The sequence below is a fragment of the Oncorhynchus clarkii genome, chromosome 21 (genome assembly GCF_045791955.1).
Source record: "Oncorhynchus clarkii lewisi isolate Uvic-CL-2024 chromosome 21, UVic_Ocla_1.0, whole genome shotgun sequence".
NCBI lineage: Eukaryota > Metazoa > Chordata > Actinopteri > Salmoniformes > Salmonidae > Oncorhynchus > Oncorhynchus clarkii.
The window spans coordinates 22,833,645-22,854,985 of NC_092167.1; the positions used below are offsets into that span (position 1 = coordinate 22,833,645).

General features: G+C 40.4%; 1 protein-coding gene across 2 annotated transcripts in view; it reads left to right on the forward strand.

The window, feature by feature from the left end:
• LOC139378768 (chemokine-like protein TAFA-5) overlaps window positions 1-21,341 on the forward strand; it is a 164,959-nt gene that overhangs the window by 78,962 nt on the left and 64,656 nt on the right. For both annotated transcript variants that reach the window (XM_071121258.1, XM_071121259.1), the window contains exon 2: window positions 12,240-12,389. In XM_071121258.1, coding sequence (XP_070977359.1) covers window positions 12,240-12,389 — 150 coding nt within the window. The remainder of the gene's footprint in view (window positions 1-12,239; window positions 12,390-21,341) is intronic.

The following is a 21,341-nucleotide window of genomic DNA, read 5'->3' on the forward strand; positions in this document are numbered from 1 at the left end:
ATCCAATAAATGTCGTTCCACTTCATGATTGTGTCCCACTTGTTGTTGATTCTTCACAAAAAAATACAGTTTTATATCTTTATGTTTTGAAGCCTGAAATGTGGCAAAAGGTCACAAAGTTCAAGGGGGCCGAATACTTTCGCAAGGCACTGTATATATATATATATATATATATATATATATATATATATATATATATATATATATATATATATATATATATATATATATATATATAATTGTTCATACTGAAGATTTGGAAGTGAAAAACACATACACTGTACATCCTAGTGTGAGGTAAAGTAGTGTACACACAGACACACACAAACACTATATGCATTTAAAGTTGTAGGCGACCCCTATCGGCACACCGTTCCACTGCAAATAGGTCTCCACAGCATTCTAGCATCCTGGTCTTGATGGATCACTATTACCCTGAGAATGACCCGTTAGTTGAGTTTATTAGTTTCTGTTGTGACTAAGGGCCAAATTAAATCACACCTCTGACCCTGTTGCCAATCACAGTTATCCCTTCCTGGCACTGTTAATCCTCGCCGGATGACACATGGGGCTCCTAACACAGACCAGGGTTAATGGGTGAGCAGCAAGGGGAGGGAGTCACACAGGAGTGTGTATATACACTACCGTTCAAAAGTTTGGGGTCACTTAGAAATGTCCTTGTTTTTGAAAAAAAAGCACATTTTTTGCCCATTAAAATAACATCAAATTGATCAGAAATACAGCGTAGACATTGTTTTTTTTTTTTTTAAACAGTATTTTTATTGGAATTTTACAATTTTCACCCATATTAAGAGATACAACAACAGAGACAAAGCACACAGAAAGCTTCTCACACCCCATCACCATCATTGCGTCTCTCAATACATACATTTTAAACAAACTTACAAACAGAAATTAAACAAAAAAGCTCAGTTTAAACCAAGAGGTTAGGTTCCTCACATGGAACGTACAGTGTAGTTCTGAAATACATACATCCCCGTCATTCTACGAGAATCCTTGCAGCATAAGATAAGGTTCCCATACTTTGTAGAACTGGTCTGTTTTAGAATGCAATGTACATGTCAGATATTCCAGAGGCACCCATTCAAATAGTATCTTATGCCAATCTTTAATAGAAGGAACCTTATCACTAATCCACTGTAAAAGGATGTTTTTCCTCGCTGCGAAGGTGAGGATGTTGTAAAGCCTCCTTTTACTCACAGAAGTAACCTGCCTACTAGGGAGACCTAACAGTAAAGAAACTGGGTCCAACTCTAGATCAACCCCTAGGATCTTTTCAATTTCTTGCAGAACACCAGACCAGTATCTTTGTATTTTGGTACATGACCATAAACAATGTGTTAGGGTGCCTGTATCAGTTTTGCATTTAAGACACTGAGGGGAAGAGGAGGTGGGGCTAAAAGCATGTCTGCGATTTGGGGATATATGCAATCTGTGTATTATTCTTAATTGGATTGCTCTAGTACGATTACATATAGATATTGTTTTTGCATATCTCCAAATGTCCTCCCACATCTCTTCGTCAATAGTAACAGACAATTCTTTCTCCCACACTTGTTTCACCCTCTGTGTGTTGACAGCAGAAAGGGACCTTAAAGTATCATAAAACAGACTTACAGACATTTTCCTTTGTGGGAAAAAAAGCATTATTTCAATGACAGACACATCAGGGTTACCAATTAAGGTGGTGCTCTTCAGGATATAATGTCTTACTTGTAGGAAGCGGAAAAAGTCCTGCTTTGGGATTCGATATTTCTCGACCATCTGCTCAAATGACAACAAAATCTTATCAACAAATAAGTCATTTAGCCTGCGTATGCCCTTATTAAGCCAAGAGTTAAAGCCGGCATCCAGCAATCCTGGACTGAAATCTGGATTGTTAACAATTGGGGTAAGAGCAGAGGTTAGTTTGGACCTTCCCAGGAAGCGTTGAACTGACCTCCATACTTTGAGTGTGTTAAGTGTAACGGGATTATTGCAGTGACCTTCTACAGACTTGAAACTTCTGAAAAATAAAAGATCCTGTAAGGGGTATTTTGAAAGAGAAGTCTCAATGTCTAACCAGATAGAGGAGCCATCATTTGTGATCCAGTCAGAGCGTAGACATTGTTAATGTTGTAAATTACTATTGTAGCTGGAAACAGCTGATTATTAATGGGATATCTACATAGGTGTACTGAGGACCATTATCAGCAACCATCACTCCTGTGTTCCAATGGCACGTTGCGTTAGCTAATCCAAATGTATGATTTTAAAAGGCATCTATAGGCATTAGAAAACCCTTTTTCAAGTATGTTAGCACAGCTTGAAACTGTTGTTCTGATTAAAGAAGCAATAAAACAGGCCTTCTTTAGACTAGTTTAGTGTCGGGAGCATCAGCATTTGTCGGTTCGAGTACAGGCTAAAAATGTCTAGAAACAAAGAACTTTCTTCTGAAACTCATCAGTATTCTTGTTCTGAGAAATGAAGGCTATTCCATGCGAGAAAATGCCAAGAAACTGAAGATCCCGAACAACGCTGTGTACTACTCCATTCACAGAACAGCGCATACTGGCTCTAACCAGATTAGAAAGAGGAGTGTCAGTCTTCAACTGGCAGCTTCATTAAATAGTACCCACAAAACACCAGTCTCAACGTCAACAGTGAAGAGGCGACTCCAGGATGCTGGCCTTCTAGGTCGCTGGAACAGACAGAACTGGCAATAAGTGCTCTTCACTGACGAATTGCGGTTTTGTCTCACCAGGGGCGATGGTTGGATTCGTGTTTATCGTCGAAGGAATGAATGTTATACTGAGGCCTGTACTCTGGAGGAGAATCGATTTGGAGGTGGAGGATCCGTCATGGTCTGGGGCGGTGTGTCACAGCATCATCGGACTGAGCTTGTTGTCATTGCAGGCAATCTCAATGCTGTGCATTACAGGGAAGACATCCTACTCCCTCATGTGGTACCCTTCCTGCAGGCTCATCCTGACATGACCCTCCAGCATGCCACCAGCCATACTGCTCGTTCCGTGCGTGATTTCCTGCAAGACAGGAATGACAGTGTTCTGCCATGGCCAGCGAAGAGCCAGGATCTCAATCCCATTCAGCACGTCTGGGACCTGTTGGATCGGGGGTGAGGGCTAGGGCCATTTCCCCCAGAAATGTCCTGGACCTTGCAGGTGCCTTGGTGGTAGAGTGGGGTAACATTGGAACCCTTGGATTTAATAACTGGTTGACCCTCCTTTGGCAGCAATATACTCAACCAAATGTTTTCTGTAGTTACGGATAAGACCTGCACAATGGTCAGGAGGAACTTTGGACCATTCATCTTCACAAAACTGTTTCAGTTCAACAATATTCTTAGGATGTCTGGTGTGAAATCGAGTTGAGGTTGGGTTGAGGTCAGGACTCTGTCCGGGCCATCCCGGAAGGCGTATTTTCTTCTGTTGAAGCCATTCTGTTGTTGATTTACTTCTGTGTTTTGGGTCGTTATCCTGTTGCATCACCCAACTTTTATTGTGCTTCACTTGGTGGACAGATAGTCTTACATTCTCCTGCAAAATGTCTTGATAAACTTGGGAATTCATTTTTCCATTGATGACAGCAAACTGCCCAGGCCCTAAGGCAGCAAAGCAGCCCCAAACCATGATGCTCCATACTTTACAGTTGGGATGTGGTTTTGATGTCGGTTTCCTCTATGGAACATCCAGATGCTCTTTTGCGAGCTTCAGATATGCAGCAATGGTTTTTTTTAGGACAGCAGTGGCTTCTTCCGTGGTGTCCTCCCATGAATACCATTCTTGTTTAGTGTTTTACGGTTTGTAGACTCGTCAACAGAAATGTTAGCATGTTCCAGAGATTTCTGTAAATCTTTAGCTGACACTCTAGGACTCTAACCTCATTGAGCGTTCTGCGCTGTGCTCTTGCAGTCATCTTTACCGGACGGCCACTCCTAGGGAGAGTAGCAACAGTACTGAACTTTCTCCATTTATAGACAATTTGTCTTACCGTGGACTGATGAACATCAAGGCTTTTAGAGATACTTTTGTAACCCTTTCCAGCTTTATGCAAGTCAACAACGGATTGCCAACAAAGGGTATATAACAAAGTATTGAGATAAACTTTGTTATTGACCAAATACTTATTTTCCACCATAATTTGCAAATAAATTCATTAAAAATCCTACAATGTGATTTTCTGGATTTTTTTTCTCATTTTGTCTGTCATAGTTGAAGTGTACCTATGATAAAAATTACAGGCCTCTCTCATCTTTTTAAGTGGGAGAACTTGCACAATTGGTGGCTGACTAAATACTTTTTTGCCCCACTGTATACACATACGTGTGTGTGTGCGCGCGTGTGCGATTGATGGGTGAGCAGCAAGAGGTTGATTAAAGGTCAGAGGTCACCTGATTGAATAACTCAGGAAGTGAGGGGGACGCTGTGCTGTGATTGGAGGGTTCATCAGTATTCATATATTTTATTCATGGCTAGTGAATGCAACACGTCCATGGAGGTAGGGTGATAAAACATTTACAATTAATGAGAAATGAATAACAAATACCATGGGGTAAAGTCTGTGTGGTCTAATAAGTATTAGAATAAAAAACATTCCTCCAAAATGCCCTCTTAAGCAATTGTCTAGGCTCCTTTAGTAGCTTTTTCTCAATACTCAAAATGTGTGTCCTCTCCTAGTCTGCTTTTTTACAAATGCACTGAGCAGGTTCATGCTTTGCCTCATAGAACAATACTGCACACACTTCTGCAATGTTTATGTGCTTACACTCTTAGAAAAAAAGGGTTCCAAAATTATTCTTTGCAGAGGGATAGGGTTCTACCAAGATTTGTTTTCATCTGAATAATTATTTTTGGAAGACGAGGCCCAGCAAAGATGTCTACATTAGTAGATGTGGGCCCAATACAGATTAAAATATTGTCCCCATGTAGGCTGCCCACATTGGGCAGATGCGCCTTTGGTCATCGGCTCCACATTGACCCAGTGTGGGCAGCCCATATCTGATTAGGGCAGCCCTCACTAAATAAGCCTATATTTTCAAAGGCAAACATTTCCACATTGGCACGATGTGGGCCCAATGCGGGTTAAAACCTTGGACCCAGGTAGGCTGCCAACATTGGGCCAATATGCCTTTGCTCATCGGCCCAACATTGGCCTCAATGCAGGTGGCCCCAAGGGCAGCCATCACTTCGCCTGAAGTAAGTCGTTTTTTTTCTTGTGCATTTTGCTATTTCGCTATTTGCCTCATGACTCCTGCATGCTTTGTTGACTATCAACTTTCTTGTTTACCCTACCGTGGGACAGACTGTTTGTTCACACACTCGGGACTCTGACTCTCTATTGGTTACACTGACTTTTGGCCGATCCTATTCTAACCACCTCTCGCTGGCTTTGTATTCATGTTACCTGAAGAAATTGCTGTATAATATGATCCTGTTGCCATCTAATGCACATTCAAATGTCATAAATCAACACTGCAGAGCTCTCCCTGTCCTCTGCCATGCCTTGATTGAATTACTGGTTAAATCTGGAAATGTGCATGTACACCCTAGCCCCATCTACTGTTGCTAGCCCCAAATCTGACCTGTGCCCTGATATCTGTTTCACTGATTTCTGCACTTGTATAAGCCTGGGTTTTCTGCACGTTAACACTAGAAGCGTATTACCTAAAATGGATCAATTGAAAGTGTGGGTTCACAGCTCCAATCCAGATGTGTTGGTCATTACTGAGATGTGGTTATGAAAGAGTGTTTTGAATACTGGTGTTAACCTTTCTGGCTACAACCTTTTATTTCAGCAAGACAGATCTTCCAAAAGTGGGGGAGTGGCAATCTCTCCCAAGAATCACCTTTGGTGCTCAGTTGTCTCCAAGTCTGTCCCCAAACAATTTGATTTGCTGGTTTTAAGCATTAAACTTTCAAATAGCCTGTGTTCGTAATGGCTGCTCAGTTAAACGACCTGTCCCGATTTGACTCTTGCTAAAAGAAAACTTGAATGAGCAAGCCTTCCTTCTTGACCTGGCCTCTAAAGAATCAGCTTGATCCCCTCTGCCAAAGAAGCATGAACCTTCTTTTATATCTTCAGTGATATTGTAAACACACCGCCATAAAGAAAATTAGAATTAATAGGTTCAACCCCTGGTTCGACCGTGAGCTTGCAAAGTATTGCACAAGTATTGCATTTGGCAAAAGGCTCGGCACGCACATACTTAGGCTGACTGGCTCTCGTACAGGTAATAGAGAAATAAGTGCACTCAAGCTATCCGGAAGGCCAAAGTTAGTTACTTTAAGGAGCAGTTCTCTCTGAGTCGAACCAAGAAGTTCTGGAAAACAGTTAAAGACCTGGAGAATAAACCCTCCTCACAGCTGTCATTGTCCCATAAAACTTATTAGGGCTGAAATCCCGTTAACGGGATCGATATGACAACAGCCAGTGAATGTGCAGGGTGCCAAATTCAAAACAACAGAAATCTCATAATATAATTAAAATTCCTCAAACATACAAGTATCTTATACCATTTTAAAGGTAATCTTATTGTTAATCCCACCACAGTATCCGATTTCAAATAGGCTTTACAACGAAAGCACCACAAAATATTATGTTAGGTCAGAGCCAAGCCACAGAAAAACACCATTTTTCCAGCCAAAGAGAGGAGTCACAAAAAGCAGAAATATAAATAAAATTAATCACTAACCTTTGATGATCTTCATCAGATGACACTCATTGGACTTCATGTTACACAATACATGTATGTTTTGTTTGATAAAGTTCATATTTATATAAAAAAATCTGTATACATTGGCGCGTTGTTCAGTAGTTCCAAAAACATCCGATGATTTTGCAGAGAGCCACATAAATTTAGAGAAATACTCATTATAAATGTTGATAAAAATACAAGTCTTATGCATGGAACTTTAGATAGATACACTTCTCCTAATGCAACCGCTGTGTCAGATTTCAAAAAAGTTTTACGGAAAAAGCAAACCATGCAATAATCTGAGTACGGCGTTCAGACAAATACATAAATCTGCCATGTTGGAGTCAACAGAAGTCAGAAATAACAAATATTCACTTACCTTTGATGATCTTCATTAGAATGCACTCCCAGGAATCCCAGTTCCACAGTAAATGTTTGATTTGTTCGATAATGTCCATCATTTATGTCCAAATAGCTACTTTTGTTAGCGCGTTTGGTAAACAAATCAAAACTCACGAATCATGTTCACTAGTTGCTTACGAAAAGTTCCGATACAGTCCGTAGAAACTTGTCAAACGATGTATGGAATCAATCTTTAGGATGTTAACATACATATTCTATAATATTCCAACTGGAGAATTTATTTGTCTTCATAAAAGCAAAGGAACAGGAGCTACCACTCATGTGAAATGCACATGACCAGCACGTGGCTGCTGGCAGACCTCTGACTCATTCCCCTCTCGTATAGCCCCCCTTCATAGTAGAAGCATCAAACAAGTTTCCAAAGACGGTTGACATCTAGTGGAAGCATTAAGTGCAACATGACCAATACCCCACTGTATCAGTAATGGGGGCTAAAGTTGAAAATCGACCAATCTCAGATTTCCCACTTCCTGGTTGGATTTCTTCTTAGGTTTTTGCCTGCCATTTGAGTTCTGTTATACTCACAGACATCATTCAAACAGTTTTAGAAACTTCAGATTGTTTTCTATCCAAATAATATGCATATATTAGCAACTGGGACTGAGGAGCAGGCAGTTTGCTCTGGGCACCTTATTCATCCAAGCTACTCAATACTGCCCCCCAGCCATAAGAAGTTTTCAAGTTGGTGTGGTTGTTGCTGACAAGAAGCACATGGCTGAACTCTTTACAGTTTGACAATTGCTTACACATGATTTCTGAAACTATGACACCTTTTCTCTAGACTACACACAACATCCCAAAACATCTCTTGCAAAACCAAACACTTAATTCAAAAGTATTTGAACTCTTCTCCAAATTATGTTTTTTTGCATCAAAACTCTACACACAAACCATCAAATGATTAGCTCTTATACACTCCCAACTACACACGGATGTGATAAATGACTTCTATCGTGTGTCTTTTGCATGTTCAGTGGAGTCCACTGAAGTTTGTCATAGCACTCACATGTACATGTATGTGCACAAATATACAGTATGTATGCATATTCAGTATATCTTTACACTAACAGAAATGCAAGGCTGGGGAAAAATTACAAGTATTTTTTTTACATCCAGATTTCAGGATGAACAGTAACAGCCAAAACAAATACAGTAGAAGATAAACAAAACAGGCTTGTTACTATAAAGAAAAAAAAGCAAACGGATGCATCCCGTCTCCTATTTGGGTCTAGCCACAGTGCCGCATCAACATCACAAACAATGTTCTCACTGGCTAAACAGCAGGGGAATAATGTCTGGAGCGGCGTATCCAGCCCTGGCATGCCCCCTTGTCTATGTCACCACAGGCCTCCTCCATCGCCTGGAGAAGGGGTATGCGTTGGTGGGGTTGGCGATCATATACCTTCCATTGGGTTAAGAAGTTGAGAATATGGTGGCAGGTTGAGCATCAAAACTTGCGGATGGTCAATGAACCAATTGCGGACCAGAGCAGCCCTGTGGAAACTTCCGTTGTCCCAGATGACAACAAACCTGGACTGCTCTGGCCATTGGGAATGAGAAATTATGCTGGGTGTCAAGGACAGTGATAATCTGGGTAGTTTTGTAAGGACTAAGCATGGCATGATGAAAGACTGTTCTGACTAATGGCTGCACACATTGTGATGTTGCCACAACGCTGTCCCGGGACATTGACGCGGTGTCCTTTGAGGTTTCTTCTCCTGCGTTTTGTTTTGACTAGGTTGAAGCAGACCTCATCAATGTAGACGAAATCATGCGCTGCAGCATCGTCTAGTTCCATAACTCTGAAACAGACAAGACATTATTGTATGACAGTATGATTAGACAGAGCAGTCAATATGTAGCACAATACACTGGAATAACAATGACAGGATAGTATAGCTTACTTGTACATATTTATAGCACAGTTGTGTCACTGTCAGATGGTACTCTGTAGAGCTTCATACTAATCTGATGCCATTCCAGGAGACCGCTAAGTGCAGGTAAACTCACCTGTGTGTTATGGAATACTGTTGTCAATGATGTGGTGTTGCAGTAGTCGTAAACTTATGCGGTTGTTTGAAATGACAATATTCATTATGTGTTGTTCCTACTCTGCTGTGAACAGCTGGTTTCTTCCTCCATTGAAGCGTTGTGTAGCAATTCTGCAAAATCATGTGAATGGTTAGAGTGCAGGATTTCTTTCAGTATGTTAGTTTTTTCCAACTGCTTACACAAGTTTTCAAAACTGTCTCCTTTTTTTCAAAACTCTACACACAATTCCCAAAACTGCACACACAAAATGCCTCACATCTCCTTCAAAATGCCATAAACACATGTCAGAATGAAGCATTTGCATCAAATGGCAAACACTGCTTTCATAATACTACATTTTTGGATATACCTTGTAAACACTGTTGTTCTAAATCTAAAGCTCTTTTGTCTTTCATAGGCTTATATCTACATTTCAATACAATGTTCTACAGTGAAAGTAATCGGCTGAGAGGGGTAACAAGTACACTGTAAACACCAATGCAATGTAGAGACAGAAAATATTTATTAGGCCAAACATTACTGTTGTATACAGTAGCATACAACAAAACCATAAACATATGTAAACCAAAAGTATATTCTTTAGAATACAGTAAAGAACACAATTGTGTGTGTGGCGTCCCAAGGGGGCAGTACAGGAATTGGTAGGGGGGGGGGCAGTCACCAGTGCTAAGCTATACTTCATCTCTTCTCCGGCCTGAGTCTGGCCACGATACTTTGTCCACATCACAAGATAGGTTCTCTCTTGCCAAACATGGAGGGAAGAATCTCCTAGCATGGCATATCCAACCTTGGACAGAGGCAACCTCTATGTCCCCACATAGACCATATTTATAATTGCAGTCTCTTGTACATCTGTAAACAAGCATCCTCGTCCGCCATGATGTCTTTGCCTTTCCACTCTGTACAGAATTCAAACACAGTATGTGTTCAGCATAGGAACTGTAAACAATGTACAAAAAAATGTAGTACAGCATGATAACCAACCTTAGCCATTCAATGCAGTGCAGTAAATGGATGGCTTAGAGTTACAAATGTTTATGCAATACTATGAAGTCATACGTATTTTACAGTACATTACTGTACTGCTAAAATAGTCATTAGATAGTTGCATACCTGTTCTCATTTCTGAAGGTTTGAATTATGGACGCCACTGTAAATCGACTCAAATTGGGCTGGACTCAGTCCAGCCTCTCTCATGGTCAAACCGTGGTTGATCACATGATCAACAAATGTTGCCCTAGTCTCATTAGAGATGCCTCTCCTTCCTTCTCTTCTTTGCCCCCGTCCTCTTCCTCTCCCTCCTACTCCTCTTGCTCTCTGTCCATTGTTGGCATCCATTGTTCAAAACAGGTAATCTGACATTTGACCTATTTATAGGCCTATACTACAGTAAAGCAGTGATTGGTTAGTGATCAGTTAAGCTATTAGTGTTTGCACATGTGAGGAGTGTGTGTGTGACCTGGTGAATAAGTGTAGCATTTTGATTGGTTGTGTTTGGAAAAGGAAAGCAAGTCACTTCCTGTTAGATTTTTGTGTTTTAGGTTGAGAATTGTGTGTAGTATTTTGAAAAAAGTGTTTTATGCAATTGACAACTGAGTCAAAGGCTGAGAAATAGCTTATGGTTTTTCACATTTGGTGTGTAGTTTTGCACTTTGAAAAAAAAAATTGTGTGACATGAAAAGATTGTGTGTAAGCAGTTGGAAAAAACTGTAATATAAATGTTCATGTAGTGCTGTAAGTGCAGTAGCATGGTAGAAGGTAGCTTTACTTACCTGTTCTCATTTCAAAATGTCCAGATGACACTTGCTGCAGTGTAGCAGCTCAAGTTAGGCTGAACCCTCTGCCCAGCCTCCCTGAAACTCAAACCATGGATGACCACATGGTCAACCAAAGTGGACCAGATCGCATATGTGATTGTTCTCCTTCCGCCTCTTCCTTTTCCCACTCCTCGTCCCCTCCCCTCCCCTCCACTCCTCTCCTCTCCCCTCCACTCCACTCCTCTTCCTCTAACCCTCTCTCCATTTTTGTCCATACCAAGAAAGCCTACCTGAAGCCAATTTATAGTGCTCAAGCTCTGATTTCTAAGTAAAGTAATTAGCTGTAAAGTGTTTTCACACGTGAGCACTGGATGTAGGTAATCGGCAAATGAGTGTGGCATTTTGAATGGCGGTGTTTTCCAAACAAAACACAGGACCTGTTAGTTTTGAATGATATGTCTAATGTAGAGAACTGTGTTTAGTGTTTTGCAAAAAGTGTGTTTTACAATTGCAAACTAAGTGTAAAGCAGATAATAGCCTGCAGTTTTGCAGACTTGGTCTGAAGATTAGGTACAAGAGTTAATGGTTCCACTGAGTGTGCCTCGAGCACCACTTTTAGTGTGTAAGCAATTGTAAAAAAAACTGTAAAGACCACTTCATTAATTCAGGATTCCTATTTGACTCAGCCATGCCTCCTTGTCCGTCCAAGATATCCTAATCTCCCACCCCTTCTAATGCGACTAGCCCCGATGCGCCTCCCTCTTTTCCCACTGCTCTACTACAAAGTTTCTCCCTGCAGACAAAGGAGTTCCTTAAACTTGACCCCAAAAAGACCCTTTCTTTTTTAGGAAGTATGCGAGGCACAGACGTTCGCTTTACCTAGCCGGGTTCTGCTTGGAACAAACAAAACTTTGTATGCGGGCGCATTTAGGGTATAACTAGCCCCTCAAAGAAAGGCCTTATGATATACTGTATGTAATGGATTGGCATAAAGAGTTAAATGTTGTTAATAATGTTTGTAGAACTGTTCATAGAGGGTTCTAGGAAGAACCTTTAGAGGATGAAAGTGTTCTTGGTGGAACCCTTCATAGAAGGTTCTTGGAAGAACCATATACAGAACTCTAAAGGTTCTAGTTAGAACCCTCTCTGCAAAGGTTTCTACTTAGCACCAAAAAGGGTTCTCCTAAGGGGACAAACTGAAGAACCCTATATGGTTCTACTTAACACCTTTTTCCCAAGAGAGTATGTTCTGCCACTCTGACAATGTATTTTCTATGTGATGCCACTTCCAGGTCAACTGGCGGCAGGGACATGTGAGATTGTGATGCTGGACAGGGACAGCAGTCAGCCCAGACGGACCATCGCCAGACAGACTGCACGGTGCGCCTGTAAGAAGGGACAGATCGCTGGGACGACAAGAGCCATGCCAGCCTGTGTGGACGGTAAGAGCTTTTTACATAGTTTAGAACAAGTCTGGAGTGATCCCTTTACAGTATGTGGTCAAGTATTTGGAAAATGTTGTGGAAATTCAGTACTGAGAGAGATTTGTTAATTTCTTTAAACAACCATCTTTATTTAATATCGATTAATAATTGCAATAATGAGGCTGGTCGACCCCACACCCTTGAGTGTTGGACCGAGTAACCTAACCTTTACACAAATGCAGAGTATATAAAGCTGACACTAAAAATGCTTAGTCATGATTGGTTCCACCCATCATAAGCCACTCTGGGTTCATCCTGTCGTTATCTGCAAGTGGGTTGTTGTCTTAACCCCAACCTGGCTTAGTTTCTCTGATGCAAGAATGATTTTAGACAATGAGGGATTGTTCTACTCCCAAGCCAACCCTTAGTTAAACACATTCTTGTCTATGTAATGCAGTCTTTAACTCATTTGTCAGCTCAAGCCATCTCTGGTGACTGACTATACACCCAGATTAGCTTCAGAGAACTAGAGTGGAGACCATAAAAACACAGACACTAGTAGGACATAAATGTCTTGCTATTAGTTAAAAATGAATAATATCAAATAAATCTGGTAAATATGTAATTTTTCCCTCACAATATACAGGTGGTGTGTAGACCAGAGTTGGACATATTAGCCACTGAAATAAGCCTATGCTATCACCGATACTGAAGATACATTGCAGATTCAAACATTCAAACTAACCAGTACATTTTGCAAGCATATAGTAAGGGTTGTGATTGCATTGTTTTTGTCAGAAAGACTGCCGGAAGAGCTCAGTGATGTCATGTCAGTGAATCATTTCTTATACCTTATGCTTCACATTATCTGATGCATGGATACGTCCGTGAAATCTCTCTTATGTTCTTGTCATTATCAAGTTACCTTTGACGTTCCTTCTTTCAGCAGTGTCAGTATGCCGTGAATGTGTGTGTGTGTGTGTGTGTGTGTGTGTGTGTGTGTCTAATAGTGAGTAGAAGGACTGACATCATGACATGTAATCCCCCACCACATACACCTCAAGGGTTTGAAATTTGTGTCATGGCCTGTGTGTCTGGTTCCGCTCTGTCCCCTAAAACCAGTGTTATTTGTTCTGTTTCTTCCTGGATCACACACAAGGAGTGGCCAGTCCACTGGAAGAGAATAGGACAGGGAATATATATATTTTTTATTACTGAAATCTCATTTGTTTATCTTATTGAGTTCTCAAAGTCTGTGCCAGTATGGTAATTTCCGAGTCTTTCCGTCCAACACAATCCCTGTCCTTAATGTGTCAAGTCTCAATCTCTACTCCTGACGGTCACCTCTCGAGAAGGATCATCCAAATGAGACCCATCACAACCAATGCAGCCGAATTCTGGAATTTAATCCTGATAGAAATTCTGCAAGATGATCTATCCAATGAGTCAGCTGCAACATACTGAATCCTCAGAATAATATATTATCTGTTTACTCTCTGTATTGCCATTACAAAATAGTTATTCTGCTGGTTGAGTGCTACACATCTAGGAAGCAGTTTGTTCAAGTGGAGGACAGGATACATTTAATCTTCCCAACTGCCCAGTTTTATAAGTCCTATCATTCCACCCGGTCTGCAAGGAGACAACAAACACGGACAATAAAATCCTCTTCAGACACAACCTCAATTCCATGTCAAAATATTCCTCTCAGCACAATTGATCCAGATTCACAGGGGGCCGATGTGATGTTTTTAATGTGTTGCATAAATACAGACTCCCCTTATGTCATTTTACTCTCCTGATCCCTTTATTTACTTGTAACAATGTCAGAGTCTATCTTTTGATTCCCATCAAGGCAGGTGAAAAAGAGAGCAAGGCTTCTGTTGCCGAGCAGTGTGGGGGTGGAGTGGACGGGCCACTACACTGATTAAGAGGAGAGCTCGTTGAGGGGCTGAGGACAGAAATATTGTACCTTCTCCTCGGTTGGTCCGAGAGAGGAGCGGCCGATGAGGGAGTTTGTATGAATGTACTAGGCTCTAAATGACAAAATAATAATTGGTTAGCACTGGTGCTCCTAACTTTAAAAAGTTAGAAGCACAACATCAAATTTAGGAGCACCAGAAAATAAGATTTTAAAATCAATTGAGATATAGCCTATATGAATTTGAATGAGATATATGTTGTGCCCTAGAAACAAATATGTTACCCTGTAAATACATTTGTTCATTATTATAAAAAGTTAAAATGTTGATACGAATAACTGTCATTGAAATTTGTATTTATTTATTTTTATTTCACCTTTATTTAACCAGGTAGGCAAGTTGAGAACAAGTTCTCATTTACAATTGCGACCTGGCCAAGATAAAGCAAAGCAGTTCGACACATACAACAACACAGAGTTACACATGGAGTAAAACAAACATACAGTCAGTAATACAGTATAAACAAGTCTATATGCGATGTGGGCAAATGAGGTGAGATAAGGGAGGTAAAGGCAAAAAAAGGCCATGGTGGCAAAGTAAATACAATATAGCAAGTAAAACACTGGAATGGTAGATTTGCAGTGGAAGAATGTGCAAAGTAGAAATAAAAATAATGGGGTGCAAAGGAGCAAAATAAATAAAATAAATACAGTAGGGAAAGAGGTAGTTGTTTGGGCTAAATTATAGATGGGCTATGTACAGATGCAGTAATCTGTGAGCTGCTCTGACAGTTGGTGCTTAAAGCTAGTGAGGGAGATAAGTGTTTCCAGTTTCAGAGATTTTTGTAGTTCGTTCCAGTCATTTGGCAGCAGAGAACTGGAAGGAGAGGCGGCCAAAGGAGGAATTGGCTTTGGGGGTGACCAGAGAGATATACCTGCTGGAGCGCGTGCTACAGGTGGGTGATGCTATGGTGACCAGCGAGCTGAGATAAGGGGGGACTTTACTTAGCAGGGTCTTGTAGATGACCTGGAGCCAGTGGGTTTGGCGACGAGTATGAAGCAAGGGCCAGCCAACGAGAGCGTACAGGTCGCAATGGTGGGTAGTATATGGGGCTTTGGTGACAAAACAGATGGCACTGTGATAGACTACATCCAATTTGTTGAGTAGGGTATTGGAGGCTATTTTGTAAATGACATCGCCAAAGTCGAGGATTGGTAGGATGGTCAGGGTATGTTTGGCAGCATGAGTGAAGGATGCTTTGTTGCGAAATTAAAACGTCATTTGTAGATTGAGGTTTTTAAAAGCACTATTTTCATATTGAGATACATTACATTGAAAATTGTACACTGGCTCTTTAAGAGTGTCATGTTTGTGATGAGCAGGCCATCCCTATGGTTCAATTCTCATATGAAGACTTTTCTTACAAGCCCAAAATGATTGATGGCGAAATGGGCTAGTGATTACAATGTTATGACAACGCTAGTGCTTAGAAATGCCTGTTATTTTCATTTTTTTCAACAACTAATTGACCAATGTCAGTTCAATAAAAAAAAATGTGTGAGCTCAATGTACACATTTCTCTGTTAATGTAAGTCAGATCAAGCCCAAACTGTGCGATGTAGTAGGGAGTTGCGTTTCCAACAAGCCAATATTCTACATCGTTTAGCACAGAAGACGTGTTAATTAACTAGAATGACCATAATCCATTGCGCGCCTACTTGTCCGGTTTGTGTTTATTTTACGCCTGCTAGAAGAATGCACAATTTAGAGGGCTAGAGAGCAGTTTTATTCTGTGTTGTTACAGCATTCAACCCGCATAATGCATGATGCATTTAATGTAAAAAAAAAAAAAAAGAGTATCGAAACCAAAATCGAAAACCATAATATTTTTTTTAGAATTCAACCGAATCCGAACCAACGTAAAAAATACCTAATCACTAATCGTTCAGCACAAGACAACCCTAAAAAAATTATTCAATTATAAACCATTGCATGGCAGTGGTATGTATTACAATACACTTATTATAAACATCTCTAAATGTAGTGTGATTATTGACATTTACCAATTAAAACAACCCAATCCAATACCATTGCAAAGCAAAATACTGTGTGTGTTTTTTACTTTTACCATTGAAGACCATTAGAGACCGTTACATTGAAACCATTAGAACTTATGTAGCCTAATATTGTGCTTGTTTACCAGTAATGGTCTAACTAATCCCTACCTTTTTTTGAAGGTAATAAACACACACAGAGTGGCCGTTTCCTGTACACAGATTAAGCCAAAGAGAAAGACAAACTGAATTGCTTTCATGGAGGACTGTATTGAATTGTGAGGATGACCACACTATTTATTTTCATCATTAGCAAAAGTTGTTGGTTTTCTTCGCAAAATTGATCCATTTAATCAACACAGGAGAACAGCAAAATGGATTAAAGGACGTGGCACTGGTAGGAACAGTGGCATTGCAGTAGTAGGAACAGTGGCATCTAGTGGGCAGAACCTGGTACTTTCACACTCATAGTAAACAATGCAAGTGACTTCAATGGCTAATTTCTCTGAACAAGGGAAAAAAACATATTCCAGGTTCACGGGAAATACATTACATAAGATGAAAATGCAATACTCCCTGCATTGCAGTGCTAAAGGCGTCACTACAGATCCGGATTCAATCCCGGGCCGCATCACAACCGGCCGTGATCAGGAGTCCCATAGGGCGGCGCACAATTGGCCCAGCGCCATCCAGGTTAGGAGAGTGTTTGGACGGGGGGGCTTTACTTGGCTCATCGTGCTCTAGCAACTCCTTGTGGTAGGCCGGGCGCCTGGAGGCAGACCTCGGGCATCACGGGAACAGAGTTTCCTCTGACACATTGGTGAGGCTGGCGTCCGGGTTAAGCGGATGGGTGTTAATGATGGGTGTTTGGTGGATCATGTATCGGAGGACGCATGATTCGACTTTTGCCTCCCGAGCCCATTGGGAGTTGCAGCAATGAGACAAGATCGAAATTGGGGAGAAGAAGGGGAGAAAAAAAGCAATACTCCAAGCCGCAGCATACTACCGGTCAGACATAAAGAAATGATACTGTATACTGGTTGTTGGGATGGGCTTTGAGCTGGGTGTGGGGTGTCCGTGGCTGGCTTTTGATACTTTTATTGGATTCCTCATGTCTTACTCATTGTTAGTAAGAAGTAGGGTCCAAATCGGATATTAGGTACTATATTTATTGACAATTATACGAAACCAATTAATTAAAATGGCCTAAATAGCTTAATTTCCGAGAGATCAAATTGTATTTCAACAATATTATATTTCAGGAATTCTAATCTTGAGATGGTGGGTGTCGAATTCTCTTTATTGTGCTTTTTGAGGTGGAACGACCCATAAGGGTTCAGTCACAGATTAGATGTACTGTACATTTGTATACAATGGCTCTCTGTATTGTATACCATTTGTTTTGCGCAGCAGTATTTAAAAAGGCTTCTAAAGTTTGTAATTTCCACATTAAAATGGCAGACTTGATTTGCTCTAACAACAAAATGTATTAACCCCTACAACAAAATGTCCATTAATTATAATCCACATAAAAATGAAAATTTCCTGTTACTGCAGGATTATTTTCCTGCCATAGCAAACTGGCTCAAATTAAGATATTTCATCCTACATCTGTTACCAAGCATTGAATTGGGAAAATATATGTTGAAAATGTTTGAAATTAGACATCTGTTTCACAAGTTTGGACAGCACAGTACAGTAAAGAAATGTAGAGGAGAGAATAGTTCAGTATAACACAGTACTGTACTGTACAGTAGAGTTTAGTACAGTACAGTAGAGCATACTAGAGCACAGTATAATTTACTCTACTGTACTTTACTGTACTGAACTATACTCTGCTGTACTGTGATGTCCAAACTTGTGAAAAATAGACCTTGTGAAATTTTGACCTTGCTTGGGGACGGAGCTCATTTGAATAATAGCCAGTGTGTAGAATGGTATCCAAAATACTTTTATTTTTTTTACCTTTGTATACCTTATTCAGGTACATCACCATGAAGAGAATGACATTCATAATCTTGCATTTCTGTATATTACAGATCAGGGACAGATGATGTTCTTCTGTTACAATCATTCTGTTACTGTAGTTCAATAACCAAGATAGATTTTTTCAAACGGAAGGTGTCGTATCATAGCTGACACCCCATTATTTCAGCAGACATCTTTGAATCTTAATTCGGAGTAGATATTTAAGAGTTTTGGTTTCATAAACTGAGGGAGATTTTACTGTCATTCTGTTACCCAACTTTACCTCATGGACTGCTCTTTGAGTACATGTGTTTTTGTAAAATTCTTAGTGGAAATTGTTAAAAGTAGTCATGTTCTTAGAGTTGTATAGTTTGTTACTTTAAAGTAAAAAATAATTATTTTACTATGGAATTGAGAAATCACATCATGTCAACTCAGTACATTCCATTAGTATGAACTGCAGTACCTCTAACTAGAAGGAATGGGGCTGTCTGCCAGTGCTGTGTGTTGGGAAGGGAGGTTTAGTGATGTAGTGAATCATAACGGGTTCCTGTAGTAGACATCCAGATGGGGGGTGGGGAGGCTGGTGTGCCTAGTAGTCTCTATGGGCATGTTAAACCAGCTCTCTGGCCTCTGCGTTGGGATGGGAAAGGCCTCCGGAATACAAATCAGACCCTAGAGATGGTGGGAGTCATTATCTGCCACCTCTGTATGAACGCTGCATATAATGTTGGGTTGGAGTTGCAGTAGGAGAGATCAGGTGCAGCTATGTATGATGCATAACTGCCCAAGGAAAGCTACATGATGGAGGGAAAGGAGGAATTTGAATGTCAGTTAAACAGACAAATGGTTGAAAAATTGATTCTTTTGGCAGTTTGAGAGCACGTGATGGTTTATTTTTAGGTAACAGTGTTACAAAACAACAACTTGAGCATTTTCCTTAAAAACCCAAAGTTCCTTATTAGCAGCAGTTGGCAAATTCCATTTTGAACACAAAATGATCTCGAGAGGGACTCCTTGAAGAAAATAAACTAAGCACCAGAGATTCTCCTATTCTTCAATGAATTCTCAACAACTTCCACTATCTCTATCAACACTTCTACTCCCCGGAACTGTCGAGTGTTGAGCCATCACTGCTTTCTCTCCTACCAAAGACAGACGAGAAAAATTGAACTCCAAGGAGTACTCTTCGACTCACTCTGAATGTGTTTCCTGAACCTAATGCAATGTTATTTCTCTAGGGAAGTTATATCAAAGTTGCTTTATGGTGGGTTTACAAAAAACATATTGTGTAGGTTGTTTTCTGTATGACAGGCAGAAATATAATACGCAAAGAAACCTGCATGCTTTTCCCTTCAGGGATGTCTACTGACATGTGACACAGATATTAGCATAGAAATAAGTGTGGTAAGTGCCACTTCGCTCATTCCCACTCACTTCTCTTCCCATCTGTTAACATTACACCCCTCTTTCTTTTAATTTGTTTATGCTGAATTGCTCAGATTCATAAAGTTCAAAATAAAATAATCCTAATGGAACTAGCTATACATTCAGAACATGAACATGATACATTATCAAGTTATATAAGTTCCTAACAGGGGGAGTTGACATGAAATTCCACGACAGTCAGCAATATCCTCTACATCCAAGAAAAACCTATGCATCAGATGATCTAGCACTGATGCAGTTTGAAGACACCAGACAAAATGGCTTCCTCCTTATCCTCCTCTTTAACAAACATAATTAACCGCACTTCCTGTTCCTACCCATAACCCCTTGCTTCCATCACTTCACCATGAATCAGAATGCTGATCAGGCATGATGAAGAGTCCCAAGGTGTTGCACGGGTTTTGAGGGTTTCAAAGCTATTGATAACGTTAATTATTATTGATGTCCTATTAGTAATGCTGAGCGATTAACTGAAATTGCATTTTTGCCGGTTATTAAACAACTAATTGACAGACGTCAGTTCAATTACTTGAATTCCATTCCATTTAGTTTTTTTTTGTGAGCCCAACACACAATGTTTCTAAAGAGAAATCAAATCATTCACGAGAGAAATTAAGTCAAGAACTAGAGTTGAAGTCTGAAGTTTACATACACCTTAGCTAACTACAATTAAACTCAGTTTTTCCTCATATTTAATCTAAGTGAAAATTCCCTGTTTTAGGTCTGTTAGGATCACCACTTTATTTTCAGAATGTGAAACGTCAGAATAATAGTAGAGAGAAATATTTATTTCAGCACATTCCCAGTGGGTCAGAAGCATTGCCTTTAAATTGTTTAACTTGGGTCAAACGTTTCGGGTAGCCTTCCACCAGCTTCCCACAATAAGTTGGGTGAATTTGGGCTCATTCCTCCTGACAGAGCTGGTGTTACAGAATCAAGTTTGTAGGCCTCCTTGGGATTGAAGTCAGGGCTTTGTGATGGCCACTCCAATACCTTGACTTTGTTGTCCTTAAGCCATTTTGCCACAACTTTGGAAGTATGCTTGGGGTCATTGTCCTTTTGGAAGACCCATTTGCGACCAAGCTTTTTATCTGATCTCTTAAAAATGTTGCTTCAATATATCCACATTATTTTTATTTGTCATGATGCCATCTATTTTGTGAAGTGCACCAGTCCCTCCTGCAGCAAAGCACCCCACAACATGATGCTGCCACCCCTGTGCTTCACGGTTGGGATGGTGTTCTTCGACTTGCAAGCCTCTCCCCTTTTCCTCCCAAAATAACGATCATTATGGTCAAACAGTTCTATTTTTGTTTCATCAGACCAGAGGACATTTCTCTAGTATCTTTGTCCCCATGTGCAGTTGCAAACTGTAGTCTGGCTTTTTTATGGGGGGCTTGGAGCAGTGGCTTCTTCCTTGCTGAGCTGCCTTTCAGGTTATGTCGATATAGGACTCGTTTTACTGTGGACATAGATACTTTTGTACCTGTTTTCTCCAGCATCTGCACAGGGTCCTTTGCTATTGTTCTGGGATTGATTTGCACTTTTCGCACCAAAGTACGTTCATCTCTAGGAGA